General features: G+C 37.9%; 1 protein-coding gene across 4 annotated transcripts in view; it reads right to left on the bottom strand.

The window, feature by feature from the left end:
* Positions 1–23,405, bottom strand: part of PRKACA (protein kinase cAMP-activated catalytic subunit alpha) — a 67,532-nt gene that overhangs the window by 14,727 nt on the left and 29,400 nt on the right. For all 4 annotated transcript variants that reach the window (XM_087887328.1, XM_087887327.1, XM_034407198.3 and 1 more), the window contains exons 2-4: positions 6,333–6,394; positions 3,006–3,134; positions 2,818–2,916 (exon numbers count right to left, since the gene is read on the bottom strand). In XM_087887328.1, the coding sequence (XP_087743454.1) occupies positions 2,818–2,916; positions 3,006–3,134; positions 6,333–6,394 (290 nt within the window). The remainder of the gene's footprint in view (positions 1–2,817; positions 2,917–3,005; positions 3,135–6,332; positions 6,395–23,405) is intronic.

Here is a 23,405-nt window from a genome sequence, read left to right as displayed (position 1 = left end):
AACTAAGTCTGTAGCAGCTGTGAAAAATGCAAATTTTCTACTAGGAATCATTAGAAATGATACCAAAAATAAAACTGGCAACAATTGGGATATTGCTAGGAGTCAAGCAGCATATAAATTTAATAAAAATAGTAATATTATATTTTACAATTATAGCTGCTATGTTTAAAAAAGTGATATAACAGAGTTGGAATAAGTACAAATGAGGATAACTAAATGATCAGAGAATTCAAATATCTTCCCTTCAAATTGATCCCTAAAATCAATTGAAAAGAAAAACAACTATATTAGATTGTGTAAAATCAGGCATGGCATGGACAAAGCAGACAGGATTTTTCCTCACATTCTCAAAACGCTAGAGCTAGAGGTAATCTAACAAAGCTGACTTAGAAAGTGACTAGAACGGACAAAATAAATACTTTTTTTGGTCAATTGATCTGTGGAATTAAATATTATAAGACATGATCATGGCCACTAGGAACACAAATAAATAAACAGACAACAAATCTAGTATGGGCTATCAAATACCAGTTGTAGAAGAACAATGGAGGAAGAGGGATATGTTGCCCTCAATTGTCTATGTCACATCAGTGATATATGGAGGTCATTATGAAAAACAGAACGTTGGACTAGAATAGACCTTGGCTTGATAACTACAGGTAGTCCTTAACTTACAACCATTCGCTCAGTGACCATTTGAAGTTTCAACGGCACTGAAAAAAGTGACTTATGACCATTTTCCCCACTTATGAGTGTTGCAGCATCCCCATGGTCACATGATCAAAATTCAGATCTTGGCAATTGACTTTTGTTTATAACAGTTGCGGAATCCCTAGATCATGTGATCACCTTTTGCAACCTTCTGACAAGCAAAGTCAATGGGGAAGCCAGTAACAAACATATTACTAACTTAACAACTGAAGTGATTCACTCAACAACCATGGCAAGAAAGTTTGTAAAATAGGGCAAAATTCACTTATCTTGCTTAGGGATGGAAATTTTTGTCAATTGTGGTTGTAAGTTGAAGACTACCTGTATTCTATGTCCTTAATGCTATTGCAACCTTAAGAAGTAACATAAGAACCTATTGATTACCACCTCTATTTCAGTTCTATACATTACTACACAGTTCAGTTCTACACATTATTCTCATCCGCAATGGGACAAATTAGATATGCACAGATATGTTTTAATGTAAGACTTCAGTCCTAAATATTGCTGTTAGGAAGTCACTGCCATAAGTTTAAAAGTGACTAATTACTAAATAAACAATTGTTTAGAATCAACTTTCAATTCTTATCTCTAGAATCAACACATGTTATACAATATACAAGGCTTGTACATCATGTGTCTCACCAAGGAATTTTGTGCAGCCTGGAGGGTGTTTTTAACAAAGTAATAAATTCACTATTACCCACTGTCCCAAAAGATGCACTGCCAAGCATCTCTAAGCTTTATCACCATTTCCAGCATTGCCATTACTTAGTTAGTTATGGAAAAGCAGATTGGCAGGAAGATATTCCTTTAGAGTTCATGGTGATTTTTAATTTATCAATGTGGCCCTTTCCCTTCTACAAGTTGTACAGTTCTGATACTGCATAAACTACGTACAACATCTCAGGCAGATTGAGTCATTAACACTGGTATTTTATTGTCAAGGACTGCAATGCTTGGGGAAATATCTAGCACAGATCTCAATTGGGCATGTTTTCAGACAAGTATTAAGCTCATAATCTTAGCTCAAGGTTGTGCAGAAGGTAGATCAGGATGTTCTGGTAAGCCTTTTGGTGATTTCCAATAGAAAAAAGATGACTCGTTGCTCCTAGATGTTTAACACCAGTAACAACTCTCCTTCAATCATAAATTAAAATATTGGCATAAAACAAAGTTTGGACACAGAAAGTGATTAACCCAGAGAGGATTTTTGTGTGGGAAGGTCATTAGCTTGTTATTCTAGTGCTCAGGACACATTCTTGGACTCATAAGTCTTTCATGTTAGATCTATTCTTCTGCATCTGGTGGACCTCAAGGGTTTTTTTTAGCAAAACCCAGACACAATACAAACACAGCTTAGCCCATCTTATGTTATAAACATGGAGAATACCAGAAGGATTTTAAAACTCATTTTGCACTTTACAGCAAAGATAGGTTGAGTTTAATGGCTTTTTATAATCTGGTCTGACAGGTGTGTTAACTAACAGAAACTCTTAGAGCAGGCCTGTCAAACTGGCGGCCCGCAGGCCGGATGTGTCACACACAGGCCACACCCACCCAGGTTCCACAAAGGCAAAAAATGTCACGATATGTCACAATACATCACGTGACATGATCGAGTTTGCCATCCGTGCCTTAGAGCATTTGGAATGGCCAAGCCTTTAAAGCATATGATCTTGTGTTATGTATCCTAAACCTATGTGCTCACTATAGCAGTTTCATATTGGTCATTTCAAAGTATTTTTTCTAGGCTGCCCCTATGAAATTGTCACTAAGACAGTTTATGCACATTTCAGAATACTGCACATTCATTTCAGGGGCAGACTTATTTCCAGGACTGGCACTTCAACACTGAGAGCTGTTATTTCCCTTCTACTACATGCAGAAAATTTATGATAAGTATAAGTTTTGCTAAGTGTTTGTATGTGTTTTAATTGCAAAGGACACTACATGAAGATACTCACTGTGTTCATCTGCTCATTGCCTCTAGAAAGGAAAATTCTTCCTTGGAGCCAAATTTCTGATCACTTTGGAGCAACAGATGTTCAGAGAATTAGAAATCCAGCAGGTGAGAGAGAAAGACTGTTACTTGACATCACCTACCTTGAAAGAATACTCTAGCCTGACAAGGAATGGGAAGTTCACAGCCTGAAGAATGCGTTTTTCATTGAGGGTGTGCTCAATCTGCTTCAGTTTAACAACCTACAATACAGAAACGAGATCAAGTCAGATACAACTTTCTCTTCAAACCTGCTTTGCAAAGCAAAGATCATCAGCACATCCAGACTCACTTTCTGCTTATCAAGGATTTTCATGGCAAAATAATTTCCAGAGTCCTTGTGCTTCACAAGCATCACCCGCCCGAAAGAGCCTGTACCCAGGGTCTTGAGCCGGTCGAAATGATCCAAACTGGATGTGTTCTGCAAAAGGAGAAAGAAAGGGGGGGGAAATGGCTTTGTATAACAGGCTATAGCTATTACATTTGGGGAGACAAAGCTTCAAGTTGTGAGATGATTAGGTTTTGTCTGATTGATAGCCCTCTTCATATCATAGGGGATTTCAAAGGCCTCTACTTTTATGTTCGGGCCAAGCGTTCAACTATTACTTTCATCTATTATCAATATCTTATGTAGGATTTGGAAGAGTTAGGATTCCACCACTAGAGGGCACAAGATGTAAATCCTTTCAGTAGGCTAGTAGCACATACACTACAAGCAAACTTAATCCACCAAGAGTAGATTAATATATATATTATCTCTAGCCAACAACACTTATCAAAAAGTAAAATAACACCACCAAAACCTGGAGTTTGTAGTCTAACAGTGTAATACTTCCCCAATGTGCTAGTTAGGCAACCAGGCATAAAGCAGATAGTGGAACAGAGAAAGAAAAAAATACTGCCTATCTTAGACTCTGAGGTTGAGAACTACATTTTGCTACTTAGAACATGGTCTGCAGGCGACAATATTTTTGAACAGTTTGTATCATCTGTCCACTTGTGGTACATACAACCATCCTGATAAACACTGCTGATCCTTAGTGATAGATAGCTTCCACAAACTAAATTTATGGAAAATAATGTCCTTCAAAGAGAAAAAAAGAATAGAATAGAATAGAATAGAATAGAATAGAATAGAATAGAATAGAATAGAATAGAATAGAATAGAATTCTTTATTGGCCAAGTGTGATTGGACACATAAGGAATTTGTCTTGGTGCATACACTCTCGGTGTACATAAAAGAAAAGGTGTTATATATTTCAAGATTATTTACATATAAAACACTAAACAAACTTTAAATTACAAGATCAGGAATCTGAACTATGGGTAAATTTCTAATTATACAGTAGTGAGATTGAACATTTAACACTGATTCAAAGCTGGTTCCCTGGATAGAGCAATTTAGTGTTCATATTAACATCAAAATATTTTCATCTGGTGTAAGTACTAGTAACCGAGGTTTCTGACGAGTTCTTTCAAAGACTAGCTCTTTGAAAACAACAACAGCCACAGTTAAAGAATCAAAGCAAAAAGTTTTCATACCTCTAAAATTAAAGTTTTGTAAAAAAAACTATTTGCCACCTTTCAGATTTTCTGAAAACATGCTAAATACCAGTATGAAATAATAATCAATGTCCTACATTCAGTAATTGCATTACAATATCTTTAGTTTCTATAAATGCATTCAAATGTTTCTTGTAATTAGTCATTAAGGGTATCCCATTCCTGGGTTTATTTCTTCATGGCAAATTGCTTCTATTCAACAACATTAGATGATTTTCTAGCATAAAATGTTTGTTTCAAGTGTTGCCACAACAGTTCGGTGGGGTTTAGGTCTTTTATTTGACCATCTACAACTGAATTTGTTCTCCTTCAATCCATTATCTTGCACACTTGCTTGACAACTTTAGGATTACTATCTTCCTGAACCATTTGTATTTCAGTTTTCAGACAGAATGTGGAATTATGAAATACAAATAGAATTCATGCTTCTTCCATGGGTGCAACTTGTCCTAGTCCTGGGACAACAAAATATTGCAAAGCCCTCTACCACTCTAGGTCTGACAGTTGGCATGAGATTCATGAGATAATCATGAATGCAATGAATAGTAACCACCATACTTACTAGCACTTAAATAGCCCGAAAAGTCTCACTTTTGACTCATCTGTGCATAGAACATTCCTCCATTAAGTGTGGACAGTTATCTAAATGATTTTTTTTGCAAAACTATAGCAAATACTGATGTTCTTCTTAGTGATCAATGGCTTCTGCCATGTTACATTCCCATTTGTACTTCGTGCTTTTCTGATGGTGAAACCATGAACTCTAATTTTAGACAAGTGAGAAAAGCCTCTAAATCCCTTAATGTTCTTCTAGGCATTTTTGTGACTTGGTAAGATTTCGCTATTATCTCAAATTCAGTCTTCAAGACTAGGTTTCCTTCTGTGATTTGGTGAAATTTCAGAGTTTGAAAATGGTTTTGTAACTTCTTCCAAACTGGTTGGGTAAATAAATAACTACATTTTACTGAGAATTTTGGAAATGTGAGCATATTATGATGTATCTCTAAAATCTATGTAGTGAAAACTTCATAGGGTGATGGGAGCCAAAGTTTGTCAGATTGGACAGAGCTGCTCCCAAATAGCCTCAATTATTTAATGTAGAACTCACTCCCATATAGCCTTTATTTATTTAGGAAATTTATATGGCCACCTATATATACAAAATTCTGGACTGCTAACAATTAAAGCAGAATAAAAATAATAAAAACAAGGGGAATAAATAATAACAGAAATAGCAAAAAACAGCAGCCAAGAACTCTCAGACTTACCAGAAAACAGGCTCACTCCTAAACACTCAGCATAACCACAAACAGGCTTATCCATATTTATCAGGGCCCCAGGCTTAATAACAAAACTATGCTTTTAGTGACTTGTGAAAGGCCAGGAGGATCATTTCTGAGTGGGTGATGTTCCAAAGGATGAGTCCCAAAGCAGAAAAAACACTTCTTCTGGGTCCCAACAAATGACTTTTTATCATGGATGGGACCCAGAGTACGCCTCTCTTGCTAGATCTAACAGGATGCATAGGCCCCAGTGGAGAGAGATGCTCTTGTAAGCCTGGAAGGGTTTTTTTAATAGGTAACCACCAGCAACTTGAAATGCATACTGGTATCCTTTCAGCTGAACTGACTGATGGAGGTAGGATGATTATTTTTTCATATTGACTATATTACACGTTGGATGATTCTGTTATGAAATAAATGAAACCATTTCCAAACTTTGGCGGGTTTTGTTTCCTTTGAGTATCCGTTGGACCCATATGAAGCTCTCATAAAGAGAATGCAAAGATTCAAAATATCTGAAAGAAGTTTTATAAAAACTGTACATCTACATCATAGCACTGGTTTTTAGGTGTGCCAGCATTTTACAAGACATTAGAATTCTTGACAAACTTGTTTAAATGCAGTTTCAGTCCAATGGAAATTTAATAATTTGTGGTTCCCTTTACACACCCATTGTCATTTTAAAATTGGGCTGAAGAACAATTTTCATTTCATTATTCCTACGGGAAAAAAAGAAGAGTTGACTATGAGAAATGCAAAGGTATCACCATACCTGTGATGGATTCTCCCATTTCTTAAGGAATTCTTCTTTGGCTTTTGCAAGAAACTCCTTCACTGTAAGAAAGCAGAGGGGAAGAAACAATGTTGAAAAGTAAGAAAGATGCTTGAAGACCTCAATGGTTGAATAATATAAATTGAGGAGGCTTCAATGGGAAGCAAGAGTCCCTTTTTAACAAGGATTTGTCTCTCACTCACTCCTTTGAGTGGCATATTGATGAATACTAGATTCATTCATTAGACCAGAAGGAGCTTCTTTTAACAAGTCTGACTTGTAAGGAGTCATTGTTTCCAGGATTGTAGAAAATAGCATACATACATCTCTCCAGGATTCAGCTATTATACTCTGGATCAGAAATGATCAACGATTGATTAATGGCTGAACACATGATAAAAACTTACCTATTAAATCCATATTACTCTAAGAGCCAATCCAATCCAAATAATTTAAAAAGCTACTGTCATCAGCTGTTCTAGATTACAATTGCTCATAGGCCTAACAGCATAATACTTAATAGGTTGAATGTGTTGCAAAAATATGGATGGCCATTAGATGGCAGGAAAAAGCTACAGAAAACATTAATTCTTTGGCACTGATTTTTGCAGCTCTAATGTAATGTCCTAATATTGGGGAGGTATCATCATTTATTTATTAGAAACTTCCCCCAGAGATGCCACCAAGATGATAAATTAAACCAAAATACAGGTAGTCCTTGACTTACAACCACAATTGTCCCAAATTTGTTGTTGCTAAGTGAGACATTTGTTAACTGTGAGTTTTGCCCCATTGTACAACCTTTCTTGCCACAGTTGTTAAGTGAATCACTTCAGTTGTTAAGTTAGTTATATGTTTGTTACTGGCTTCCCCATTAACTTTGCTTGCAAAAGGTGATCACATGACTTAGGGATACTGCAACTGTTATAAACAAAAGTCAGTTGCCAAGCATCTGAATTTTTATCACATGACCATGGGGATGCTGCAATGGTCATAAGCATGTAAAATGGTCATAAGTCACTTTTTCAGTGCCTTGTAACTTTGAACGGTCACTAAACGAACTGTTGTAGGTCAAGAACTACCTGTACATTAAAACACCATTTAAAACTACAAATAAAATTTTTAAAAAATTAGGATTGCCTTACTTAAAAATTTAATAAATACTAATACTTGGTTTAATAAATACTAATAAATACTAATACTAATACTTGGTTTGCAAAATGCTGAGAGAACAAAGACCAATCTTATCTCTTTTTATATGCCACATACAGTTTCAGGGATCCCAGACATTTAATTGAGAGCAGGCAACTGCTACAGTATGACCAAGTGAGGTACAGACCAATGGTGGGTTTCAAAATTTTTTACTACCAGTTCTGTGGGTGTGGCTTGGTGGGCGTAGCAGGGGAAGGATACTATAAAATCTTCATTCCCACCCCACTTCAGGGGAAGGTTACTGCAATATCCCCATTTCCTCCCGATCAGCTGGGACTCGGGAGGTAGAGAATAGACGGGGGCGGGGCCAGTCAAAGGTGGTATTTACCGGTTTTCCGAACTACTCAAAATTTCCACTACCGGTTCTCCAGAACTGGTCAGAACCTGCTGAAACCCACCTCTGGTTCAGACACTTTGAGCTCTCATTCAGGTCTCAGAAAACAAACAAATTAACAGAATTAAAGATGCAGCGGTGAACCCACTAGCTATTAAGACTAAAAAGCTTTTTTTCTCAGATGGCAATTTCCAAATTCAAAACTTGGAATTTGGTACAACTGCTTTTATCACTGGAAGTTTCATGCATACTCTCTAGTAGCTGCACACGCAAACCAGATTATATCCAAGATTTAGCACTTCCCCGTTCAAGGTGTGCAGTTTGAAGATCATCCTGAACTCACAGCCCCTGTTCAAAGAGCAGGTGGCAGTTGTAGCCAAAAAGGCCTTTGCACATCTCTATCTGGTGTGCCAGATGCACTTCTTCCTAGATCAAGAGGTCCTTCAGGCAGAAGGATGCCCTGGTAACCTCATAGCTTGAATATCACGTTTCTCATGTGGCTCTTCGCAAAACCATTCAGAAGCTTCAACAAATCCAGATGCAAAGGAACGGGCAGTGGTGGGCATGTTTTGGGATGAACACATAAAAGCTCTATTTTGTCACCTGTGTACTTCCAGCTGATTCCAGCTGCTGGTTATTATCTACAAAGCCCTACACAACATAGGGCCGATTATTCAAGAGACTGCCTATCTCCCAAGGTTTCTGGCCAGCTGCAATTCTGTTACATTGGCTATCTTCTGGAATAAGAGCCCTCCTGAGATCTGTAAGTATTTATTATCCCAGCAATGCTTCAGTTGAAAAAGCTTTTCTATCAAACTATAAGACCACACAGTTAGGACTCATTGACATAGATTAATTTTGAGAAAGCCTATTCATAAAGAAAGATAAACTCCCAATAAAATAGAATCCTGGAAGAATCAGGACAGACAAAAGGAAGATTTTTCTTTTTTATACTGCACATAATTAAACTTTTGAATCTGCTACCACAAGCTTGACTGGGTGCAAAAATGGTTTGGACCAATGGATAGAACTAGAAGTCATGGGAATCAATGTCTATTAGCCTTGATAGCAGTGGGGGTGCTTCTGAAGGCCATTCTTGGAAGACTAGTGAGAGTGGCAGCTGGTTGGCCACTGAGTACAGAAAGCTGGACGAGTTGAGCCAGAGATCTCATCTAGCAAGCTATTTGTTATGCACTTATGTTTCTAAGGCAATGTCTACAGTAGTGGGAATTCCAGAGCTAGACAGGCTTTCCAAAAACCATTTGAGGGTATGATGGAGAGATCTTTCTTCCTAAATAGTAGGAATCCAAAAATCCCAGTCCTTTTTCTCTGCTGTAATTACACCACAGTAAAATAAACATAATTAATGTTGTTACCTTCATGTGCAAATCTGGAAGAGAAATAGAGCCCACAACTTAATTACTTAAATTATTTAAAACTACTATTTAAACAATTTGGATTGGTTATAAGACAAATAATCATATCCTCATTCTGTCCGTTATGTAAGCTTTATATAGCTCTTGATTATAAACTTTTGGGTTTTGCCCTGCAATAGCTCAAAGTTTATGGAGATCTGCCAACATAAGAAGAATAGGCTTTAGAAAGCAAAGGGTGTAGCTCTAGGCTGAGTCTGTACAGCTTAAGTGATCAGGCAACTAACTCCTCATGCCAAAGTCTCCATCTGAGCGATGGCATCTTGCCAATGTTACAATTAGGAAATGGAAGACAAATTTTACAAGACAAAACTAAGTAGTACTGCTTGAATCGTAAGGGGTGGGTGTCTATTTACGCTCACACTGCTGTATTAGGGAAATCTCCAAACTGTAGTTATTCTAAATATATTAACTTACAAGTTGAATCCTCAGGGGCCCACTATTAGGGACAAACATATTACAGTTTACTTAAAATGGGATGGAGCAGTAAAAAAAGCCCTTCCCAATTCTATACTAGATACAGAAACATGGCCTGGAAGTACATTCCCAGAACCCTGACCCTCAACTCTTTTTCACACACATACATTTTCTCTTCACTTACTGAAAGAGGTTTGTATGACCATTATTATTGCTAGAAAAAAGGGCTTTTCATTCTTTCCTATATCACAGGACTGCCTTTTCTTCCAATATGAAACCCAGAAGGCAAATAAATAAATTTTTAAAAAAATCCTAAAATACCTGGTTTTGCAAGAATTGCACTAAGCCACCTGGCTGCTGTAAGAACAATGCTGCTGAGCACAATCAGTGATGTTTCCACACCAGTCCTCCCAATTCCTTCACAATGCAGCAGAGAAGTTTTCCTGAGCCACGCAGACATGTAATTGCAGTTCACAGCCTGTCTGACCTACTTTTATCTTTTTTACTTACAGAGAGACACTAGCCTACTTTCTTGCAGCCTTTTTCCCACTCCTCACACCAATTTCTTGTGTTACAGAGAAAAATCGGGCATTTTGTTCTCTTGTGCATGCTCTCCTCGTATTATGCTTAGGCTCCATATGACCCATCCAGATTAGCAGTTCCCTTCTCTACCTCAGGTCATTCGCTTCTTGTATAACCAGAGGGGTCTGAGTTTATGGAAAAATATCACAAGCCTTAAGGCCAGATTCAACATTGGGTCTAATTTGACCCCCACATTAGGCAGGCAGTCATGCTGGCACAACATGAAACAACTTCCAACTAAACCCTCACATATATTCCCTTATTATCTTAGCAGGGGAAGAATCGAACCATTGTGAATCATAAGATTCAGCAGTATATAAATTTTAAATGGTAAAATCCTTAGCAGCGACTGTATTCTTTAAGCAGAGCAGTTGGACAGAGTGGGAACGTTGGAATGAAAGACAAACTCTTCACATTTGAGTTCAGTCCATGACAAAGTTCATGCTACTTGCTCGTAAGAGCTTCCAGGTTAGAGAAAATTAAAAGTTCATAAACATTATTGTATACAAAGATGTGTCTTCATAATAGAAATACATTAATAAAGATGAAATGCTTAAGAGTCAGATATTCCTTTTTCCTCCCTTATATATGAGTCTGAATTCTTAGAATTCAGATGGCCAACCAGGACAAACTAAAGTTACCCCAGAAATTTGATGTGAGCAACTGACCCCCTGCTGTTTTTTTTTTTTTTTTGATTTATATGCCGCCCTTCTCTGGAGACTCAGGGTGGCTTACAATGCGCTAAGCAATAGCCTTCATACTTTTGTATATTTATACAAAGTCAGCTTATTGCCCCCACAATCTGGGTCCTCATTTTACCTACCTTAGAAAGGATGGAAGGCTGAGTCAACCTTGAGCCTGGTGAGATTTGAACTTGCAGTAATTGCAGGCAGCTGATGTTAATAACAGTGCTTTAGTCTGCTGCGCTACCAGGGTTGTTCATTTGTAATTTATTTTTTCTTTTATTTTGGAACACAATCTAACCTTAAGTCATTGATTGTGATCACATAGCCCTCTTAAGCTGGTTCCTGAAAAATCCCTTTTCTTAGTTTGCACATTCTCAGCCTAAGGGAGAGGTCACTTGTTAAAGCTACAGCCTTATCCTAACTTCTGAGTTTTGGATGACAAAATCTGTTCATCTTGCATATACTGCCTTGACTCTGGGCAGGATAAACATGTTTATACCCTTATTTATACCCTTATTATACTGCACCTGGGAAAATCAGAGTCTTCTCCCAAATGAAATATGCATTGCAATTAAATGTGTAATGTACAGTATCATTCTATGTGGCTACAATGCATTCCTAGTACTCAGACACAAATATGTTAAGGATTGCCTCTGCAACATTAAATATCCAAGGGCCACAGCTGATTGTCGAGTAAAGCGCTGCGAGGTTCAAATAATAATGGACAAGGCCAGAACAACAATTATATTTTATTGTGACTCACAACTGCACACTCTGATCTAATCCGGTATTGTTTTTCCAACAATGGCAAACCAAAGAAGATAGGCTCAATAACTATTTCATACTGTTTGTCCACAGCATCTGGCAAGCAGAGATATAATGTGTTTGTTTACAATCTTATGATTTACAGCTATTAATAGTTTTACCTGCAATACATGATACTGTTTTAAAGCCTTTGGGAAACAGCTAGCCAAATTTCCTGCAGTGAATCTCTTGAGTTCACTATCCATTGCATAAAATAGTAATTAACTAAAATTTGCCCTGAATTTATTTGCTGTCATGTTACTGTTCAGCCTCAAGTGATAATGTTCTGAAACAGGAATGCTTACTACTCTCTCTTCACAGCATTAGTAAATGTTCTTTAAGACTTTCTTTAAAGGCAGTTCCTACCAAAATGCATGGTATATACCTATATTTCTAGTATCTATGCATTTCTTTATTTTTCCCTATACATTCTTCTACAATATATATATTCTGAAATTAGGCTTGAAATTGCATGGTATTCTGAGTAAGCAGACTACCAATGTATAATGTTAGTTTCATTTGCAATCCCTTTCATAATCAGTCCACTGTCTGGTTTGTCCTTTTCAGCAGCACAATGAGCTGACCCGCAGGTCCTACCTCTCTGTAATTTAGATCCCATAAGTTTATGTACAGAGGTAGGGTTTTTTTTGGTCCTATCAGGGAATACTATGCATTTGCTCACTTTGAATCTCACTTACCACTAAGCAGCATGTGTGAATTATCCAGCTTGAAGACTGCTTTGCAGAAACATTCAAACAGGCTCTATTTGACTTATGACTGGTTGCTTAGCGACGGTTCCAAGTTATGAGGGACTCCCAAAAGGTACTTATGACCTGGATTCAAAGTTTGTAATTCTGCCCCCCCTCCAAGTTATGTCATCACATTTTGGGTGCACAGCAATCAGCCCACAGAAACCATTATTTACACCATCTTGCTGCCATGTGACAGCGATTTATAACTCCCCCCCCAAAAAAGTAGCATTTACGGCCGGTTTCCAGCAAAAAATGCTCACCATGGCAATGGGTTTGCTTACAACCACTGCAAAAAATGTCATAAAATTGTGTTGGTGACATGAATGCTTTGATTTATGACCGTGATGACATCTGACAGAAATTCCAGGCTCCATTACAGCAGGAAGTGGACCTGTACTCTTTTGTGACCTTTTCCCTAGATGTTTTTGAACCCCAATAGTCCATGCTACAATACAATAATAGTCATCTTTTTTCCCCTTAATCTAACAGATTCAACTTTAATTCCTTTTATTTCCCTAATTAATATCCTAAGGTTTTATAATGTTTATTTTTGACACATCTGTTTTAAACAATTTGCTAAGTGATTTACTAATAATAACTTATAATTTACTAAGTGATTATTACCTTCTGTGTTAGTATCTTATAAATATTTTCTGAGCAGCGGAACACAGGCCCCGCTTTCTATCACAAAAATCAGAACCCTGGTCCATCTAACACAGTACTATAGCTAACTAGTGCAAAACTCTGCAATTTTTTATATTAGTCTTTCTTGGTCTATCTGGAGATTTATAGGATGAAAGAGACATCTTACGTGCAAAGAATGGCATATACCACTCAAAGAATGGGATCTACCACTATAGGCAGCCATAGTCTTTCCCTCTATTAAGGAGTTATACACACACACACACACACACACACAGAGAGAGAGAGGGGGGGGGGACAGACATCCTAGAGAACAGAATTGTCATTAGCAAACAAATGTAACTCATCTGTTTAGATATTGTTTCAAGAGAGCCCACATTCCTTATGAGTTGTTACTTGACTAAAATTTCTAAAATTCTTAGTTAACATCAAAAATCTCCATAAATCTAGAGGTGTCCATTTGCAAGAAGGCCAGTGGTGATATCATATAAAAACCATGCAAGTCCTTATAAAACAAATTTTGCATTGTATTTCTAGCTGTAACAGATAAAATTGCTGTGGTTTTCTAACTACGCCAAATAATCCCCTGCTCTACTAAAGACAGGATGATTGGGACTGTTTCCAACTTGGAATGCAAGGTTTTGGATTCCTATAGTGATCATTTAATCATTGCCAGTAACCCCATTGCTTTATATGTCTGTATGTGTTAGTTTCAGATAGTTTACTAATTCTAGGTGTGACTCCTTTCTTTCCTCCCCAAGGGAGGAGAAAACAATGATTTGAATTTTGGAGGAGGTTATTAACGGCTTATCCCATATTAAATGTGCAAAGTCCAGTTGATGGATTTCCACCCATATTTAAAATATAGACACTTCTGGATATTAGAAAGCAACAAAGGGTAATTCGATAGCATTTATATGCTTAATAAATACGTATCATTAAAACTAGATATATTTTAAAAACTAATTATAGAACAGCACCAATACATTTTTAACTATAGAAGTCTAATACGCAAATGAGTTGCAAATGTACTGGTGCTCTTAGAGGCATAGTAGTGCTTTCAGAGTCCTACCAGAGACTGAGATAATATGCCTGTGGAAATAAAATTTATTTGCCCACCAGAGGGCTCTTGTGCTTTTTCAGCTAATTTTTTATCACTATCCAGTGATGGGAGGGCCCTGAATAGGATCTGCCAGCCATTTCAGTTCTAACACGCACCACACATTTTCAACCACTGCCAGAATTGCAAGCATTAACAAAGGAATAACAGTACAACAAATGTTTCAATAAGAGATTCAGCAAGGAAAAGAGCAGAAACATATAACATATGTCTCATTTCAACAAAGTTGCAAATAAAACTTTCCATAACACAATGTTCCCTTGCCCCAGTGAAGTTGGTGGTGCTCCATAAATAAAGGAAACAAACCTATTTCTGTTGGTTTGGCGAGACTCAACAAACCCACCATATGGATTAAACTGATCCTGTTTAATCTCACCAGAGCCTAATATAGTGACTTACCCTAAATAAGCATCAGGAATAGTAATAATAATCCTTCAAAGCCACTGCTATCTACTTCATGTTTCTAAACACAATAACTAGTCCATATACGGATAGACAATGCAATCTAAATAAAAATACCAAGCAATAAAGCAGAATAATCACCTTTATTGCATTGATGACCACACAATCCTGAGTTCATGTAATATTCCCCATGTATATATAAATAATCTATATATAGATTATACATATATATGTGTGTATATATATATATAATCTATATATGATTTTAGGGTTAATTTTAAAATTTTAATATTGATTTTAATTGACAAGTTTTAAATTATGGGCCAAATTTATAAATTATTTTAACTTTATTTTTAACTGTGATGTTATGTATAGATGTTTTTATCTTGGCTGTTCACCGCCCTGAGTCCGAAAGGAGAAGGGCAGTATAGAAATTTGAATAATAAATAAATAAATAAATAATCTCTCACTGCACAGAAACTGTGGCAATTAGATATATAATTTCATCCCTTCCCTTTTGTTCAGCAAAAAAACAAAAAAACAAAGCAGGAGGTTTTTCAAGAGAGAGAGTATCTGGTTCAGCATGCAGGGCTACTCCAAGAAAGCTGTTGAAGCTGGTAAATCACCAATAATTCACATGTAATCTGAACGTGATTTTCATGAACCTGATCAATCGAAAGCATAATTTACAGACTTACTTCATTTTCCTGCAACTCAGTTTGGAAGAATGTCTTTGAGGAGTGAGGAGCAACCTATCATACATTTATGAAACCTGCTGTCCATCTCGCTATAAGGCGACTCTCAGTAATTTACAACATTAGAATAAAATTATACACGTGTATGTCATTGTGTATGTGTGTATACACACACCACACCGATAAAAACCACATTAAAACTGCAATAAAATACAATTTATAATTAAAGATGGGGAGGAAGAGAGAAGTATATATTGGGGTGGTGGTGGTGGAGTGGGAACTGCTTTTACATCAGTCAACCACCTCTAGTGTGATATTCCCACATTGGGGCCTCAAGCCAACTGGCAGAGCCAGGTCTTTAGGTTCTTGTGGAAAGTCAAGAGGGCGGGAGCCAATCTCATCACCATGGAGCACCATGTTCCAAAGAGCAAGGGCCAAGACAGAGAAGGTTCTTCTCCTGGACCCCGCCAGTTGGAATTTCTTGTTGGGACCTGTGGCATTCCTCCTCTGCCAGCATGGGTGGGGAGGGCTTGTCCCATAGGGGTGAGAAGGTTCCTCAAGTAACCTGGACCCATGCCATGCAAGGCTTTATAGGTAATAACCAACACCTTAAATTGCATCTGGAAGCAAGCCAGCAGCCAGTGAAGCTATTGGAACAGTGGTATAACATGGGCCACTTTAGTGGCCTCAAAGACTGCCCACGGTGCTGCGGTCTGCACCGGTTGAAGCTCCCGAATGCTCTTCAAAGGGAGCCCCATGTAGAACGCATTGCCAGTAGTCCAAGTGTGAAATGACTAGGACTTCAATGTCTGGAAATTTATGTTCTTGCACTTAAGCTGATGAACTGCTTAAAAGCTGTAATGTTCTAGATAGCATGCTGTATTTGGTTAAAAAAATCAAAAAAGAAACCAGCAAACAAAATGAACCTTGCACTATTAATAAAAGTCTTAGTGTTCTTTAGAAAAAATAATTTTGTAACAGAGAAGCAGCTGACATCTATATATCAAAGGAAAGCAGCTTGTCTTATTCTGTGCAAACACATCTCCTGGCTATTATGGTATTTAAGTTCATGCTCTATTTTGAGTCTAGTCATCACAAAACTAAATTAACTAAACTAGAGTACTAATTATCTGCAACGAACCCCCCAGAACAGATGCAACAGTACATTACAATGCATCTGAAAAAAAGAGTTATTTTTATTTATACTGGTCTGTTGCCTATTTTTGAGATGGGGATGTTCTTTATTCAATGCTGATTTATAAATTCAACTACATTTATTAAACACTTTGCTCATTCCACTTCAAAAGTAGGATTCATTCCTAAGGAAGCTCTTACTGTGTGACTATTTCTAAATTTCTGGCCGTTTTTCTTCTTCAGGTTTTTCCTGTGTCCAACTGTTTCCTTTCAGTCCAGTTTAGAAACTATTTAGATAAAAATCCAGGAGGAAAGATTGTATAAATACCCATCTGAATCCTATTTTCTATCACTGAAGTATGCCACAGGCTAGTCCATGCTCATCACCTGGCAAAGGTGCAATTTGTACAATCCTCAAGGAAAAAAACTGATTTGCAAAAATACTGAAGTCAATTCTAGTAATTCAGCATTAAGTGACATTACTCTTGATGTAGCATTACTCTGGAACAGAAATAAGAACTTAACATCACTTCTCTACTGTTGGCACCTGGAGGGTTAAACAAAGATATTATTCAGCACTGGGGAACATTTCCTCCAACAAGGTTTCCAAAACAACACCTATAGAAAGTCAACATTTTGGCTAACAAGTCTCTTGAGAGGCAAATAATGGCAATGGTGTATAACTATTGTTTGATCTCAGAGGGGTGTTTAAACAGCTAAAGAGCTTCAGCTCAAAGCAAGCAAAAGTCAGCCTTAGCATTTGCAAATATTCTTAGGATTTTTTTCTTCCATTCAACTGTGTCTGATTCTGAGACTGCCTAAACCAGCAGTCGCCAACTGGTGGTCCGTGGACCAATGGTGGTCCATGAGAAAATTTTGGTGGTCCACAGAAAAATTATTTGCATTTTTTAATATTGCACTAAATCAGGGGTCCTCAAACTATGGCCCCTGGGCCTGATTCATGCAATGAATGCTTTTGTTACTGTGTCTCTCCCCCTTCAGGATCTTTTTGTATGGGTCGGACGGGGGCAGAAATTCCAACTTGGAGTTTGCTTCAGCCTCCTGGTGTTGGGCTTTGGGCGAAGGCTGGGGGGAAGCACTGCTGGTGGCGAAGAGCCAGAGGGCCTCATTCCAGTGGGACTGAATCATGGGCTGGAACTGGCTGACCATCTCCGCTTGCTGAGCCTCCAGGCGCCGGTACCTGGCCTTGCATTCCTGCAGGTCTTCCCTCTGCTTGAAAAGCCTATCCTCATAGTCCTCAATGAGGTGCTTCTGCTGAGCCTCCTTCTCAGTCAGATCCAATTTGAACTGAACTGTTTGGCCAACTCTTTCTAGTAGTGGCTGCTTACCTCCAACAACGGCTTCCTGTTGGGGCCCTAAGGAGCCCGAGTGGGCAGGCAAGGAGTGGCTGGGAGAGGAGGGGCGAGTAGAGGCTGGCGAGGTATCCCTCCACATAAGTGACATCAAGTTGGCCACGCCCACCAATCACATGACCATCTAGCCACAACCACCCAGCTGGTCATTAGGCAGATCATATTAGTGGTCCACAGGATTTAAAATTATGAATTTAGTGGTCCCTGAGGTCCGAAAGGTTGGTGACCCCTGGCCTAAACAACTCCCTAATTTCATGATTTGAACCAGTGTTTGCAGTTCCAATCAAATTATGTTAAAAACTATTTCTATTTGCAGACTTCATTTTGGAATTTGTAAATATTTTTAAAAAGTAGCATACAAGTGTAGAACTTATTTTTTTCAATATCACTGATATCTCACTATTCCTATCAAAGAACTAAAAGTACCATACCTGATTCAATTCACCTATACAAAAAAAAAAATGTACTGTAACATAGTTTAGACTAAATATATAGCTAATATCATGGGTAAGGGTGTACAGGTAGTCCTCAACCTATGACCATAATTGAGCCCAAAATTTATGTTGCTAAACGAGACAGTTGTTAAGTGAATTTTCCAACATTTTATGACCTTTCATGCCATAGTTGTTAAGTGTTATCACCGCAGTGGTTAAGTTAGTAACACTGTTGTTAAGTGAATCTGGCTTCCCCATTGACTTCATTGTCAGAAGGTTGCCAAAGGTGATCACATGAGTCCAGGACACTGCAATTTGCATACACAAGCCAGTTGCCAAGGTGTGAATTTTGATCACATGACCATGGGGATGCTGCAATGGTCATAAGTGTGAAAAACAGTCATAAGTCACTTTTATTGATGCTGTTGTAACTTCGAACGGTCACTAAATGAACTGTTGTAAGTGGAGGACTACCTGTATTTGAGCATGTCAGTCCTCATCCAATGCTCTAACCAGTGCTAAATAAAGCAAATACTGGCTTTATTTTTTAAATGAGACTAGTACAAGAAGTCTACATAATGGAAGCTGGAATTGTTTAACATGAATTTGATCTTACTCATTAGATTTTTGAACACAGGCCCAACAGGTTAGAAGATAGTACCTAGCAGTTTCCTCACTGCTGAATATACATAGATTACTTCACAGAACTGTTATTATGTTCCAAGGCCAGAAGATGCAACTTTCAGATAAACATAAGCAGATATTATTAGAAACATAAAAAAGCTTTCTTAAAAATCAGGACAGAAATATTCATCACTGAAGGCCAAAATAGATGCAGTGCTAAATAAAAATTAAAAAGACAGACAATATCAATAGTAGACAGAGACAGGAGTGATTTTTAAACCTTCTCATTCCACTATTATCCCAAATAAGGTTTTTGCCCACTACTATTACCTTTGGAGAGAGGGAGAAAAGTACTCTATGCGCCTGAAATAAGTGACAAATATTAGAACTTTAAAAAGCAGAACCTGCTACATTACAAAAAGAACTTTTAAATGCAAAAACTCAATGCATTAATTATTATTGATACTATGTTCTTTAGGAAATAAAGGAGATAAAATCAAGGATAAGTCCTACACAGGCGAAGATTTAAATAACTCAACTATGTATGACAATATACCTGCTGCAGGCAAGGAGTATAGATCCCTTTATTTCCAACAATCTCCTGTTCCAGATTCAGATCATAAATGGGATTATAAATACGCATACTGTTTTAGCATGCTTGTACACATGCTTGCTTTTCAGCATGTTCTGCAAGAAGAGGAACTGGTCTGTGGGGGGGGGGGGAGGAGGGAAGAGGTGGGGCAGCGAGGAGAAGCAGAAGCCAATGCACTTTCATCCCATCTGGAAACCCATTATTCCTTACCATCCATTTGATAGGCTTCAATCCCAGGATCCCATCAGGTGACCCTGCTGTTTTCGAAGTCACCACTGTATAGTTCACGGTGGGTTTTGGGAAGGGCTGATCTGATGGCTCATGAAGGACTTTGCTCTCGGAGGCAAAAGCAAACAGGGCCCTTGCCTGCAACATAGCTATTCTGCAAGCCAAACGGAGCACCTTGTCAGCTCAGAACTAAGCGCAGCAAAGGAGATCTGTTGTGCCTTCCTTCTTTTCCTTTGATTGCACCAGTATGGACTTCCATGTAAGAAAAGGGAGAAATCCGCCATCATGGTTGTAAAACCACTTTGCAAAGGCCAGCTGGCTCCTTGAACTAGGTAGGTTCTTCCTGGAAGATACACCATGTTTCCTATTTCTATGACTTCATGACTTGGAAAGCCGAGATATAACTTGGCGTCATGGTCTCAATTTAAACTTTAGACAGATCCACCGTGATTGCTGTACAATCATCTATACATCAATGTAAAGCTGTACATCAATATCACTCTTTCACGCAAGTTCTGAAAACAATGCTTCTGCAAGTGGGGCACAGTTAGTTATAAAAGAAGGACGGCTTCTATTAGCATATCTGCAGAGGTGGCGGGAAAGGGAATTGCATGATGACAATTCAAAGGAGAGAGTTTTGTTGCCAGTCACAGGCAGTTCATTCACTGGCCTATCACAATAGTTGTCTTAGATCCTCCCACACTCCCTTCAGATTCACCAAGCCAAGAGTAGCTGGCATTGTTAGGCAAACGACATTTGCTTGTTTTCAAGTAATGTAATACGCATCCCTTTGTATTCTCCAGAAACAGAGCAACAAGAACAAAAGCACAAAGAGAAAGACAAGCTTCATGCTGGTACTGGATCTGGGTTTTTTCCCTATAAATGAAAATAGCAAGAAATCTGGTCTGTAAAATGCCTTTAATCTCCCCCCCCCAATAGAAATTGTTCTGGAACCATCTTTTCTCTTTGGTTTTTGAATACTGTCGCTAAGGTTTTTGTTTTTATATATCAAGTGAATTATAACTGGCCATTGCTCAGATAAGAAGCCCCTGAAAATTAAAAATGAAAATAGAAGAATCCTCCATAGAAGCAACGGTATCAAAGACAGCTAACTTTAAATCTCATTTGGGGGGGGGGGGAAGAATAGCATAGATTTAAGATTAATGTCTTTAGGATCAATTCCTAATTCATAAGAAAATGTCAAGGAATAGGTACAGCAACTTGTTTAAACCTTCTTCAACAAAGGCCAACAAGATAACAAGACATGACAGATATGTCTTGACAGACAGATGCAATTGCCAATTTACTATAAACTTCAATGCTTGCAATACTCACAGTCCAAGTTGCTAAAGCAAGATCTTATGTGGTAGAAGTACAATGTAAATGCAGCTAAGTTATGGAAATGAGAAAAGCTTTAATTAGCTTCAATACATCCTACAGGTAGTCCTTGTTTAGTAATTATAATTGAGACCAGCAACTCAGGTATTTAAGTGAAGTGGTTGCTAAGTGAAACTGTGACCGTGCTTACCTTATTTCAGCTTTCCTTTCCTTTCCAGACCTGTGAAGTTCATAAATGCAAGGATTGATTGCAAAGTCACTTTTTCATTACTGCTGTAACTGTGAACAGCTACTAAGTAAGGATTACCTGTACTATCTTGGAATAATACAAAAGCATGAATTTACACCAACCAGGAAATTCTGCATTAAGCTACGATTTGAGAGATGAAATATTTCAGTCTTTTCTGAAATTAAAATTGAAGACTCATTCCTGAACAATAAATGCTGAACTGTAATTAGTGTCTCTAACTGTTTGACATGGTATTCAGATAACCAGAGGATGCACAAACAGCAACCAACCTCTTATTCTGAGAAAAGTGTTTAGAATATTAGCTGACGAGTCTCTGCTAGAATGGCAACCAATATTTGTTTATCAGTAGCACATAGGAAGTAGGGATGACACGATCAGGGACCAAGTTCAGAAGGCATATACGCAAGTGAGTAAACTCCATCAGTGACTAAGATGGACAATTCACACAGCCATAAAAGTTGACAAGGCCACAATAAAGAAGGAATATTTACCATATGTGGAGGTTTTGAAAAGAAAAAAACCCTCAAAAGTACTAGATAGAAATATATCAAAGCATCCAGAAAATTCTGAAAATAAAATTAGAATTAAAACCACAAATATTTCTATTAGGTAGAATCCCAGAGAATATAAACAGAAAGTATCACCATTTATTAAGATATCTGCATCTGGCACAATGAAAGATTGCTGACAATGTAAGACTGGGAAGCTAAAGTTGGAAAATATGCAGAAATAACTGTATATCTTCACAGGCGGCTTTCCAAATTTAAGTAAGAACAGTTCTCACATGTACAACAAATTACCCAGCAAGATAAGCTAAGGCCTTTAGAATACCTTTATTATTTAGAGTATAAAATAGTTTTTGAAGAAAAAGGGAAAAATTTAAAAATAATTATAACAATACAAATAGAAATGAACAATGATTGCCAATATTGAGCGCACAGTATATTTTATCTGAAGCAAGGTAAAAGTGATGAAATATTGGTTAGTGAATTCTAAGGAAGAAGGAAAGGAAATAAGTACTAGTTGATACAACTATCAATTATTTGATAGTGTTCTTTCTTTCTTTGGTACTTTAGTAACCGAAGTTGAGCAAGATGACAATTTTCATCATCTCAGTTCATTATCTCTTCACAGACAGTAAGCAACTTTGTGGTCTTCTGATACCAATATCAACACCAGGCCCAGCATCCGCCACTACTTTTCATTGGATGTCAGTATCTTCAGGAGGGCCTTCCAGCCTTCCACCTACCCACTTACAGATGACAATTGTAGCTTTCCAATATAGTTACATTAGTTGTATGCTTTGTCTAACACCCTAAAAATATGATATAAAATTGTCAGACAATCTATGCTGATCAAAGCATAGTGCCATAGTATATAGGTCCGTGATGGCGAACCTATGGCACGTGTGCCAGAGGTGGCACGCAGAACCCTATCTGTGGGCACGTGCGCCGTCGCCAGCTGCTCTTCTATGCAGTACATTATGTACATTATGTGATGCATGTGCATCAGCCAGCTGGTCTCGGAGTTTCTGGGGCTTCAGCGCATGCGCACATGCGTTCCAGTTTGGGCACTTGGTGCTGAAAGGGCTCGCCACCACTGATATAGGTAGTCCTTGAACTTATGACTGTTTGGTAACTGTTTAGTTATGAGAGCCCTGAAAAAAAATGATTTATGGCCTATCCTTGCACTTAAACCATCACACTCCTTCCCATGGTCATGTGGCTCCAAGTTTGGCACTTGGCATCTAAAGACCAATGTTCAAAATCAGCCCTGATCGCTTACAACTTTATGGGCACATATATAACACCCCCACCATTGCTGTATATTTTTAAAGTCTTGTATACATTCTCATCATGATTCCAAAGTACAGATAGCTCTTGTTTAACAACCACTCATTCAGCAATGGCACTGAACAAGGGATGCTTACAATTGGTCTTTGGAGTTCCAGCCATAGTAGCATTCCCACAGTCAGGTGATTGTGATCCAGGTGCTCATTCCCAGTTCATGGTTATGACATT

Source organism: Pantherophis guttatus, chromosome 2, assembly GCF_059756535.1.
Source record: "Pantherophis guttatus breed Tessera chromosome 2, ASM5975653v1, whole genome shotgun sequence".
Lineage (NCBI taxonomy): Eukaryota > Metazoa > Chordata > Lepidosauria > Squamata > Colubridae > Pantherophis > Pantherophis guttatus.
Note: the sequence above shows the minus strand (reverse complement) of the source record. Positions and strands in the feature narration are given on the sequence as shown.